At 42.6% G+C, this 12,612-nt stretch overlaps 1 protein-coding gene across 2 annotated transcripts in view; it reads left to right on the top strand.

Annotated features, from left to right (window-relative positions):
- The window catches only part of DOCK8 (dedicator of cytokinesis 8), a 218,192-nt gene that overhangs the window by 79,202 nt on the left and 126,378 nt on the right, over positions 1-12,612 (top strand). For both annotated transcript variants that reach the window (XM_028117339.2, XM_028117340.2), the window contains 3 exons: positions 3,442-3,654; positions 8,185-8,270; positions 12,403-12,469. In XM_028117339.2, coding sequence (XP_027973140.2) covers positions 3,442-3,654; positions 8,185-8,270; positions 12,403-12,469 — 366 coding nt within the window. The remainder of the gene's footprint in view (positions 1-3,441; positions 3,655-8,184; positions 8,271-12,402; positions 12,470-12,612) is intronic.

Here is a 12,612-nt window from a genome sequence, read left to right as displayed (position 1 = left end):
CCCGTAGGCCCTACCTCCCAAGAGCCCATCGGGCATTAGGATTTCAACACAAGAATTTTTCAGGGACACAAACATTCAAGTTCATAACACTAGTAACACTGACAACAAATAGTAACTAACACAGGGGGTTGTTTGAGTATTAAATGAGTTAATATGTGTAAAGCATTAGGTCGATGCCAGCTCACCCTTCGTGCCCATACATGCTAAGTAAAATAAACCAGTCACAAAAAAACAAAAATGGTATAATTCCACTTATGTGAGGTCCCTAGAGTAGTCAGATTCCTAGAGACTGAGCGTAGATTGGTGGTTGTCAGGAATTGTAGGGAGTGGGAGGAATGGACATTATCTTGTGATGGGTACAGACTTGCCACACTGATGGGTACTGATGAAAGGAGTTGGGGATTGGGGGATGCACAACAGTGTGAAGGTACTTCACGCTATTGAGCTGTACTCTAAGAAATGATGGAAGATGGGAAATTTTACGTTCTGTATATTTTACCCCAATTAAAAATTTTTTTCTAGAAAGCTAAGGCTCTATTCCAACTTGGTCCGTTTTATAGATGGGAAAAATAAAACAAGAGGGAAGAAATTTGTCCAAGTTCTATAGGGCATCTTCTGAACTTTGTAGGGCATCTATAGAGTTTTCAGCTTTCAGGCGCTCCCATCATAAGCATCTCACCATGCTGAATGGTGAATGACTGGAGAGTTTTAAAATAATACCGATTTTTCCAACAACATGGTCTCTACTGCCCAGCTGACTCCTTAATCTGAGCTCTACCGAAGAATCAGCCATCAGTTCCAGTGCTGAATATAGTGGGCTTCCTGAAGCATGGGATATCTGTACTCTGTAGGAGATTTTTACGGGATTTTTCATTGGTAATTTTGACTAAATTCAGCTTTTATTTTATATCATGACCCACTAAATTATTCCTTGTTTTGGTCAGACAGAAGCCACACCAGGTATCTCAACAAAAGAAATTTAACATAGAGATTGGTTAAACAATTTTGGAGGACCGAGAGAAACAAACAAGTTTCTCTTGGAAAATTTAAGTCCTACAGAAATTTTAAGAGTAGGAAACAGCATGCCATCCTGGGGCTGGGGCCCAGAGCGGTGGCTCTAAAACTGAAGCTTCATTGCAATCCCTGGAGGGCTTGTTTGAACTCACAGTGCTGGGCGCCACCCCAGAGTTTCTGATTCATTAGGTTGGGGTGGAGCTTGATAATTTGCATTTCTAATTAGCATTTCCCAGGAGATGCTGAGGCTACTGGTCCCAAGACCACACTCAGGAACCATGGGTCTGGTGGGAAGAGTTTGGAGTTATCAGAACCTAGAAGCTCTGAAGAGTGGCCTTAGAGCTGGGACTCAAATCTCTTGGGAGGGGGCCGGACCTGGCTGGAGGTGGTGTCTTGGGATCTCAGAGGAAAGATCCCACGGCGTCTGGGAGTCTGAACTTGGACCTCTCAGGAGGGGGGACTGTCTGGCTGGTGCTGGTACGTCCAAGGAGGTAGAAGGAGGATGGTTCTGGAAGTGCCCAAACTAGCTGGAGGCTAGAGCCATTGGCCACTACCAAGGTGTGAGGAACTGCAACGAAGAGGGAGGAGCCAGTCCCTTCTCCCTCTGGCCATCCAGTCTCCCTATAGTGCCATCTACTGGCAGAACCCAAAAGGACTGGTGGCAAAGCCGAAATATTGCTGAGTGCCAGGCCCAGCATCAGAGAGCAGAGTATAAAATTTGGAGCTGAGAGAGAATAGGTAAATGACCCTGAGCTCCATGAAGGGCACTCATTCAGCGTACTAACGGTACTCAATTAAGTCCTCAGCTGGGTTGTGGAGCCAAGTTATGCAAGTGTATGTTTTTAAGTGTTAGACTAACAGTCACTATGCAGAGATGCTCAGACAGTGAGACAACCAGCAACATCTTCCATGTCACTCCCATTCTTGCAAGGCACCTTCTGAGGGGGATGGGAAGGCCAAGTTCCTGAATTTATGTAAGTTCAATACATAGATGATGCAACTCCATGGTACACATATATTCCATAAAAATTAGATTATATTATACATAATACTCTATACCTTCCTTTTTCATATTAACAGTACACTGTGCTGTGATCATCTTTCTCTTCCAGTGAATACATGTTTACTTGGGTTTTCTTTAAATGGCTTTATAACATTCCATTAGATGAAAGTTCCCAAATCTTTTAATGCCACCTCTTTGGGGGGTATTTAGACATTTTCTGTTATTTTGTTACTACAGTGTTCCAGAGCTGCTCTTGTCGTCACAATCCTTGCTCACTTGTCCAGTTATACCCTTAGGATGAATTCTGGAGATTTTATATATATATATATATGGATATATCCATATATATATATATATAGAGAGAGAGAGAGAGAGAGACATTCTTTCAAAAAACTTGGTAAATTCATTTTCCCAAGGCTCTCATAAATTCTAAGCCAAAAAAAGTATCAGTAATTAAAGTACTAATATTGATTATTGCTAGCACATTTGGTTAGGTAAAATTTATGATCTAGCAGAGTAGCACTTTTATAAGGTAGATGGGTGTCACAGGGAGGATATATTACAGAGAATTTGTATAGTAGCATGTCCATTCAATAGAACTTTAGGATAACATTTTACCATTATTATAATAGTTCATCTATATTCTTATGAGGTATCATCGATTGTGGTTATATAGTCTTTGCCAAGTCTTTGGTTGGATTTACCATTCCCCATTACTGAAATGTTCCTAATGGAATAAAGCATCTGCTTTGTGAAAGCTTTCAGACTCTTTTTTCAAACACACTGCGACTAAAAGTGGACACTACTTGAATAGCAAATGGCTTTTCTGCTTTTTGTTCTGGCGCTTTTTCCTATAACTGTTACTAAAGAAGAGTATTCGCAGCCCCACATCTCTGTCTTCAGAAGCATAATATTCAGTTTGGGAATTTATATAAGGTTTAATTTGGAAGGCTCCTCTCAGGTCATCTTATTTTCCAGTTTCAAAAACCAGCTTCTGAAATTGAGATTACGACGAGATCCCTAAATACCCCCGTGCAGACTCCTCTCTGTTAAACCTCTTCCAGTTCTGTTCTGCTTGAGCATGAGACATGAGCGAGGTTCCCAAGAGACTTGGCTCCCAATCTCCGGAAAACAACATGCCCCAAACTAATAGAAACACAGTGCTCTTTTCAAGCCTTTCCTCAAGAACCGGTTTATCCACATCTGATGAGTAATTACCTGCTTCCAGGTGGGAAGGAGACATTTAATTTTAGGATATTCAGGCCAGGAAGCAAAGTGGTTTTTGTCAAACCCCCAGTTTGCTTAGAAGCAACTTGAGGCCCGATTCTGTAATCCCACGTGGGTGCAGGGGTGAGACATCGCGGGTGCTTTCGTTCTCATTTTAGACCCACGATCTCTGTCACAAGATGGGTCTCTTCTTGCAGGCTCGCCCCCGCCACTTAAACGTGCTGTGTGACGTGTCTGGGAAAGGGCCCCTCACTGCGTGTGGCTTCGACCTCCGCAGCCTGCAGCCTGATCAGCAGCTGGAGAACCTCCTGCAACAAGTGAGTGCCGAGGACTTCGAGAAGCAGAATGAAGAGGCCCGGAGGACCAATCGGCAGGCGGAGCTCTTTGCCCTGTACCCATCGGTGGACGAGGTGGGTGCGACCCTCTCCATGCTGGAGAATTTCAGGGAGGAAACAGAGTCTCCAGGAGAGTATTACCGTTTGTCATGACCGGCTAGCGCTGTCAGGATGCTTAATTGTATGATTTCTGGGCCGTTCTTTTCACTTATCCAACAGGATAGCAAAGTCGGTTATTGATCAGTCCTGCCAATGAGATTGTGGTAATAACCACCAGGATTTTCATTGCTCTCTACAAAACACTTTCACTGATTTTGTCTCATTTAATCCTCACAACATTTCAAGGGTCTGCATGCAGTGATCTCGCTCAGTGAGTCAAACCATTCAGTTATTTGGGGATATGTTTTGTGGATCATCCATCAAGGTGTGTGTTACTTGAACTTTGATATCCTCAAGTGTTAAGATCTTTTTAAAAATAATATCTATGAATAACCTGAAGAGAATTGCTTTGAAAACATTCCAGTCTAAAGTGATCATGGTTATGCTTTTAGTGCATCAACTTCAGGATCCTGATTGTCCACTTCTTTATATATTGGAGCTGACCGAGAACAGTTTGATCATTTAGGCTTTGCCTTGTGGTCACTCCCTGGGGTACTTTGGATGGATGGGATGAGAAATGACCATTATTCAAGCCTGTTTAGGCTCCTCATACTTAATAGGAGGCTCTCTGTCTTTCCTCTGTCAGAATGTCTTTGCTTCTGGTTCTTGCCAAAACTGGCTACAGCAATAGGCTCTGCTGTCCAAATTTTATTGAAATTTCAGTTGCAAGATATACGATTTAGGGAGCATTTTTGCTTCAAAGATAAACCATCCATCCATGCCTCTACATGTTTGAAATTTTTTAATGTTCAGATCAAGCAGGAAGACCATCAGGGAGCAGGCTTCTTAAACCTTGTGAATCCCCCAGCCCTGGGCATTGTATTTGCTGACTTACCCTGGGATGAGCTTACCACTGGGCAGCAAAAGCATAGTAAGGGAGGCAGCAGTCAAGAGTTGTGATATCATGTCCACTGTGCAAATATTATTGAGGACACAGACCTATTCCTCACCGAGCATCTGCCTCAATGAGGATCCAGAGGGGAATTATCTGTCAAGCCTTCGGACAGAGAAGAAGTTGCATCCACTGGGGAAATAGGAACACTTAGGAGACTATGAGCGTCTTGTAATCTGCTCTCCTAAAGTCTTTACTTAGGGTCAAATTTCTGTTCGCTGCTACTAAATCTTCCTTTTCTTTTCTTTTCTTTCTTTCTTCCTTCCTTTCTTTCTTTCTTCCTTTTTTTCTTTCTTCTCCTTATATTCCAGCCCCCTTGATTTTCTCACCTATTTATTTCATTTGCAGTGGCCTCAAATTCTTTTCTGAATGAGGCAGGTTAAAAATAAATATGAATAATGTGGGCAGTGTCATCACCTCCATTCTTCAGGTTGCAGAGTAAGAGTCAGGGAGGTTAAGGAACTTGTTCAAGATTCAACAGGAAAATTGAAGTACAGAATGGGGATCCCAGCCTCTTAACCTCAGACTTTATGTTTGCCTGTTTATGTATCTACACAGGACTGCCTGGTATATTAGCACACATAACTGAAATCCAAAGATGATATGAGCAACCACATTATATATCACAACTTTTCAGTTTCCATATAAAACTAAATTTTTTTTTTACCAGCTTTGTCAAGAAATGTTAATCTGACAGATTTGACTTCCACTTACATTCCTTTTCTTCCCAGTTCCATGGTGGAGGCGCCCGTAAGTAAGAAAGTGTCCCCAAGTGGATGGCGGGAGAGAGAAAACAAAGGGTGGGGAGGTCATGTCTGGTGAGACATCAGCTCACTGAAGTCCCCCTCAGGGGATTAAGTGGGAGGGTGTCCAGTCTTGCATTGATTGCAAGAAGAATCACAGACTCTGTGGAAGGAACTTTGTTTTATGGTCTCCGAAACAAGGCAGAAACTCGATTGGGACTGAAAGTTATAATCTAGCAAAGGTCCTAATAGGCCTGCTTTATTGAGTGGAGGGGAATGCTTTGTAATTATTGTACCAATTATTTGTAAATTGGTATGTCTAAAATGCTGGAGGGCCCCTGTACCAGCCTTTAAGATTCTGAAGTTCATCCACACAGAAATGGCATTTGTCCTTGTAATTTGCACTTTCTCCAAAGATAGTCCTGTGGAAGAACAGTAAATTTCTGGCTACCTTGAGGTGATCGCCCCTGCTGATTTTTTTGGGGAACACATTAATGAAACTATTTAATATTACCATGACTTTATTTCCTGGTGAGGAGAATGAGAAGAGAAGAGAGGTGAACTATTATATCCAAATTATGACTAAGCCTACAGAAGAGGTAAAAGTAGAACGTAACCACCAAGCGTCTGTGTGGTGAGTTCTTTCCCCAGTTCACTCTCGGTTCTGTGAAAGGCATCCTATGTGTTGGTCCCCAAAAAGATGCCACTACCCTTTAGATCACAGAAGAGTTTGCATTCAGACTCCCTAGGCTGCAAGTGACAGAACCCAACTAAAAATCAATTAAGAAAAAAAAGTGGTGGTGGGGGGTGAGATTTATCTGTTCACATAATGCCATCACGGGCAAGCAGATGTAGGGCTGGCCTCAGGCTCCCACTGGATCAACTGATAGAAGAACATCTTTCCTACTGTCTGTCTTTCTCTCTTACTATCTCTCTCCCTCCCTTTCTGTCTCTGTCTCTAAATATATATATATATACACTCAGGAAGATAGAACAGACATCCACTTAAAACTTCATATTCTTCTCTAGGAACTAGTTCCAATTTCAGATAATTATAAAGGCTCAAGAAATGCATATAGATGAGAAGAGACTTAGGAAATGCGTCAATATGTAAACCTTGTTTGGATCATGGTTTAACAAACTACCTGCCAAAAAAAAAAAATGGAGACAGTGGGGAAATTTGGAACTGATTAAATATTTAATGACAATAAGAAGTTACTATTAATCTTTAAGAATCATCATGATATTACAGCTGTGCACTTTTAAAAGTCTATCTTTTAGAGATTTACAGATGAAGTTATATGATGTCTGGGGCTTTGCTGTGCCAAGCAATCCACTATTGAGTGGAGAGAGGTAGTAAGTGGGAATATAGGTGAAACCAGATTGCCCACGAGTTGAACGCGTTGAAACCTACATGATAGGTAAAGGTGGTTCATTAGATTTTTCTCTCTACTTTTGTGTATGTTTACATTTTCCAAATGGAAAGCTTTTAACAAAGGATCCCCAAGGTTCGAATCCAGACCAGAGAGGTAGCGTTAGAAACGCATGAATGTACGTTGACTTTCTTCTCCAATGGCGGGGGGCTTCCGTTTTTGATGTGTCTACTCTGATCACCCTGCAAGTGATTTGAGCTTGGTGTGAGGGAGCTGAGTTCAGTGTGGGCATCAAGCAGTGCCTCCTCTGAAAAAAGCTCAGCCCTTCCACCGGACAGGATGGCCCTCTGATCAATACAGGATCGGGCCTTGGACAATAGAGGTTAGAGTAGAGGTGGGTTTACCACTTTGTTTCACCAATCTGGGTGCAGAGTTACTGGGAAGGTGGATTCTACTGTTACTTCTAAAAATGTTACCATTGCTGTGGGGTATTTGTGGGGGGAGCTCCCATCATTTACAGCCCAGGAAAATATAATTAGGCCCGACTCTATTCTTTGGACCCTTGTGAACTGCAGACCACCAGTGTTCAGATAGTCCACAAGAGCAGGAATTAAAGTTGTCAGGGCTTTGCATTGTTATTTTTGCATACGTGAATATAATTAAGATCCTGTGATAGTTCAGATTTGAATGTTAAAAGTTACCTTAGGGACTTGATGTTTCTCTTTAAGTCTTGAGTCCCAGTGGGGTAAAATAGAGTCCCAAATGTGGTTAAAAAAAAAAAAAAAGTTGTATTTGTCATTGCTAAGTCGTTACTAATGTTCTTAGTTTCCTGTACTTAGAACTTCAGCAAGCTCTAGCTGGATATGTCTGTGTAGAACCTATACATTCAACCTCAAACCTGTTTGAGAAAACGGTCAACTGAGAAAGACACTCTATTATAAGTATTGATGGTTTACATACAGCCTGCTGTGAGCTATTTTGATTCAGGCTTCAAGTCTGAAATTCACTATTTAATAGTAAAACCTTGGCAGGAGAAATATTCTGAATGTGTACTTAGAGCAGCCAAAAAAAAAAAAAAAAGAAAAAAGAAAAAAGAGAAGCCAACAATACCAACAATAGGTATAAGATTTTGCAATGCCATCTGGTGGATGTTACTCAGTCATATTCATATTCCCATTTCCTTCCTTCCTCCCTCTGTCTCTTTGTCTTAAATGCCTCGCTTTCCAAAAGTAGAATTTGTTTGTGGTCAAGGTGACTTTGAAGCTTGGGATTGAATAACAAACTCTCTTATAAAAATCAAAGTGTTATCCCTCTATTAGAACTAAGGCAAATGCAGGTTGAGCTCTGGGCGGCAGCCCTCCCTTCCCTGGACTCATTCCAGCCAAGAAGCCCTCATGGAAATTCACTCATGATTTCTTTACCATGTGATTAATAATAGGAGGATGCCGTGGAAATACGTCCGGTACCAGAATGTCCTAAGGAACATCTGGGCAACAGAATACTGGTCAAGGTGCTGACCCTGAAGTAAGTCTCAGTGAACATACTAACCACTGCACAGAGATTTATCTTGCCTTTTATATATAAACTGCATCTCTATAGACAGAGCTTGAATGGGGAGGGTCTTCCAGCGCCGCTATAACAGTGTGTGGTTGTGACGTGGCGAGAGGAGCAGAGTTTGGAGTCAGCTAGACCCAGATTCTATTTCTCCCAAGCCTTGGACAGTCCCTCCTCTGTCACAGGGAAGGCACACCGTGAAGTTAGTCACGTAAGGTAACTGAGTGAAACGGCATACTTACAAAAGGAACACGGAAAGCTCTGCAGGGAAAAAAACGGAAAAAGAGTGAATGGTGTACTCGAGTCTGCGCTGACTAATTCATGAGAGCTGATGGTGCCTTTCTCTTCCCAGCTCTGTGTCCAGTGATGTCACGTCCATCCATAGCTTGAAATTGGCCATGGTGGGATATTTACAACATAGAAATCAGAAAATGCTACACATTAGAGCTTTTGTGGTCCCCCCCCCCCCCCCAGAAACTGTTAACTATTGAAATACAACCTTAAATATGACTAAAACCCAGTCTCAGTGCCACGGGACCACAGAGGACCAGAGAGAAGTGTGACTCTAGCGAACTATTTTAAGGGGGTACCCACTGCTGGCGAGGGCCAGTTCTTGCCATCCAAGGGCACAAGCCCATTTTGGCCAACTGTCTGTTTTGTTTTTGTTTTTGCTTTTTCAAGAGAAGCTGGAAATTCAGATTTTTCTGCGTGATTTCCTGACTTCTTAAATACCTTCTCATTTCCTTTTTGAATATTCTACAACTGAATGTCTGCCAGCTGGATTGATCTGGTGGGCCAACTGTTTGCCAAATCTACTTTACAGCAATTATCTCCAAAATTTTTTTTTTGATTGTTTACTTTTAGAGTCGGAAGAAGTCCTATCGCCTCTGTATACATGTATTAATTTTATACATGCAGATCAAAATATTATCTACATTATCAAATATACATAAATGAGACATTGAAACGTATAAACTAAATAAATCGAAATAAATTACGGTAGCTTCTTCCAGCACATGAACAGATTGTATTGCATATCCAGTCGGGAATGTTTGCATGCCTCTCTTGCAGACTGCTACTTTCGAGAATTCTTCCAACTTCAAATCATAGACTCTTGAAAATATTCAGGTGTAAATGCTCTGTATAGGCAACAGTATATAAGCATCATATTTTTTCATACCCCCATTAGGAGGGTCATCCATCTCTTGAAGTCAATTCATGGACCCCTCAAGCAGCACCTAGTTTGCAATCAGGGCATCCGGACTCTGAATTCAAGGCTGTATTTCAACCCTGGGAGCTTCTCTGGGAGTTTGAGTTCTTACCGATAAATGACTGACATTGTTACACCAGATGGTCTCAAAGTTCCTACTTGCCCTAAACTTCTGTGATTCTAATGCATAGCTTCCCCAGACCTCTCCTGAGAACACAAGGAGGCAGAACCGCTCACCCAGTTGTGGGGGCTCTCTTGATATGGTAGCCCCTCCCCCTAGCCAGTTCTACCAACAGGGAGAGGGGAGTGAGGGCCTTTTGTCTTGTGCAGGGAGATGAGCAGCTCATAAATCAGCTCTGTGTCAAGTCTGGGCTACAAAAGGCAGCCTCTAACCCTTGCAAGCCAGCCTGAAAGTGGGAGCCTTTTGGCCCTTGAGCACTGGGACTGAGTGGAAGTGGCCTCTAGTCTCCTCCGCGTTGCTCAGGAAATCACCCTATTGTCTGAGGCACTCAGTCACTCCCACAGGGTGCACATCAGGCCCCTCGTAGGTGCGATAACTATGCTCTTCGGGATTGGAGGGATTCTCCCTTATGATGTCACTTTGCCACCAAGTCTTCTAGATCTTTCCAATAAATAAACAACAGCAGTTCTCACAGGTGGGAAAACATGGCCACTAAGAGAGAGACATGTATTATTTAAAAAAACAAATAGAGCCATTTGGATTTCTCTTAATGAAAATTGTCAGTTTTCTGGCAATGTTTTTCCCCGTTGCCAAAGCAGGAATCAGGTAGAATTGAGGTGTTTGCCCAGTGCACTTGGCCCACTCAGGTGTCTTAAATAGTATCCATCTCAACATACACCTGCAAGATGGACCAAAGAGATTGTCCCAGCTATAACTCCGCTAAATAAACCAGATCTTTAAAAAAAGCGAGTTCTTGTAGGTAAACCTACAATGTCAAAAATACGAATAGTAAAAATGTAATGGTGATGTTAAAGACCCCATTTCCCCATTGACATGGACATGCAGAATTTTTATTTCTACCTTACAGATTTTATCAGCTCGGGGATTTTTCAGAATCTGTTGCGGTCTCTAACTGTCACTGTTTTGCTTTTGAGAGACATGTAAAACCTCAAACATGTAGAAAGAATCAGGCTGGGATTGATTCTGCAAATGTCTGTAGCACCTGGGTAAAAAAGGATGGCAACAAAGTATTTTTCTCTTTTGCATTTAATGTGGGCAAATCTTTTAATGTGAGATTTAACCCGATCTTCTGTAAAGTAACCTCAGCTCAGCGGGGTCTCCTTGCTGGTGAAACTGGTGTGCATCATCACGTTTACTCAGAGAGATTGATCGATTGATTGATTGGTTGATTTCAAATTTATTTGAGAGAGAGAAAGTGAGTGGGGGGCGGGGCAGAGGGAGAGGGAGCGAGAGAGAGAGAGAGAGAGAGAGAGAGAGAGAAGCAGACTTCCCGCTGAGCAGGAAGCCCGACTCGGGGCTCTGTCCCAGGATCCGGAAATCATGACCTGAGCCAAAGGTAAATGCTTAACCCACTGAGCTGCCCAGGTGCCCCCTCAGGGAGGTGTTTTAAATGCAGATTTTGGGAGACCTTGCACCCTCATTTCCTCCAAGAGATTCTGGTTCACCAGATCTCAGGGGGGACAAAGAAACCTACATTTTGATAAACTCCTCATTTGCCTCAAAATGCTAGTTTCTGGGGTCTGCCCTTGGACATACACCTGTAGGGAAAAAACCTCAGGTTCTGTGATCAGAAAAGGCTGGGCTCTTTTTAGGGGCCCCTGGGTGGTGCAGTTGACTGAACGTCGACTCTTGGTTTTGGCTCAGGTCATGATCTCAAGAGTTGTGAGATCGAGCCCCGTATTGGGCTCTCGGCTGAGCTCAGCGTGGAGTCGGCTTGAGTTTCTCTCTCCCTCTGCCTCTCCCACTCATTTTCTCTCTCTCTCAAATAAATAAATCTTTACAAAAACAGATCCTCTTTTTAGACAAAGTTACCCAGGGATAAGGCCATTCTCTCACACATGGCTTGAAACAAAAATTGCCTAATTTACATGACTTCTGAGGTAATGGTGGTCCAGGGCCTGGTTACTGGCGCACTCAGCTAGCAGGATCCCAAATCATGGGTTGTTAGCCTGAGAAACTTGGAACGTGCACATCAATGCTTCATGTGCATCCTATACCATGTGGAAGGATTATGCCTTGGGTATGCAGTATCATCAAAGCCACCATTTCAAGGGGAATGGGCAATTAGGGCTGATATGTTTCTAGCTCTCACTGGGTCCCCACAGCTCAGTGTATATTGGCAGTGCTCCGCTCCTTCCCCAGCAACTCAGCAGCTCCCTTGGTAGTGGAATAGGAAAGGTCAGACATTCACCCACATAAATGGCCCCACTATAAATCTAAGCAAAAGCAACAGAACTTTTATTATTATTATGATTTTTACTCTCTGAAATGCCTTGTCCCTTAGAACTGAATAATAGAGATTCCCACCCTAGTAGTAAAGGGTAAACTGTGAACAAAACCTTTACCTAAGACAGAGGCTTTACCATTGGAAAACACAGCATCTACAGTGATAAGTAGGGCCATGTTGGATCACACCATGGGTACCATGCTGCCCTCTCTCCCTTGTGTTGCCACCAACAAGTGCTTTTTAGGAGAATGTGCCATCCACCACGATCTGCAATGACTAGGAATTTTCCACGAACCTCCCCTCTTTCTCCACTAATATCCCGTTATGATTCTCATCTGTGTGGAGTTATCCAAATATTTTGGGGAACGATGTACATTTTTAACCAGTTTATAGAGCTCGGCACTTTCAGGAAATTCAAAATTATCTAAGTTAAAACCCTATTTTTTCTTTCTCTCTCTGAAAGGTTTGAGATTGAAATTGAGCCTCTGTTTGCCAGCATTGCCCTCTATGATGTTAAAGAAAGGAAAAAGGTAAGGGGGCAAAGAACACCCCGTCCGTGGGGGCACACATTGCTCATGATTTTGGGGGTTCATGGTTTTCAAATCCACTTCTCTGCAGCAAAAACACATCAGATTTGAAAGCAAATGACCTTTGACACAGTCGGTTCTATTGC

This window comes from Eumetopias jubatus, unplaced genomic scaffold (genome assembly GCF_037043125.1).
Source record: "Eumetopias jubatus isolate StellerSeaLion01/CBP00866 unplaced genomic scaffold, mEumJub1_p1.0 scaffold_15, whole genome shotgun sequence".
Taxonomy (NCBI): Eukaryota; Metazoa; Chordata; class Mammalia; order Carnivora; family Otariidae; genus Eumetopias; species Eumetopias jubatus.
The sequence above is the reverse complement of the archived record's forward strand: the minus strand, read 5'-3'. Positions and strand labels throughout refer to the sequence as shown.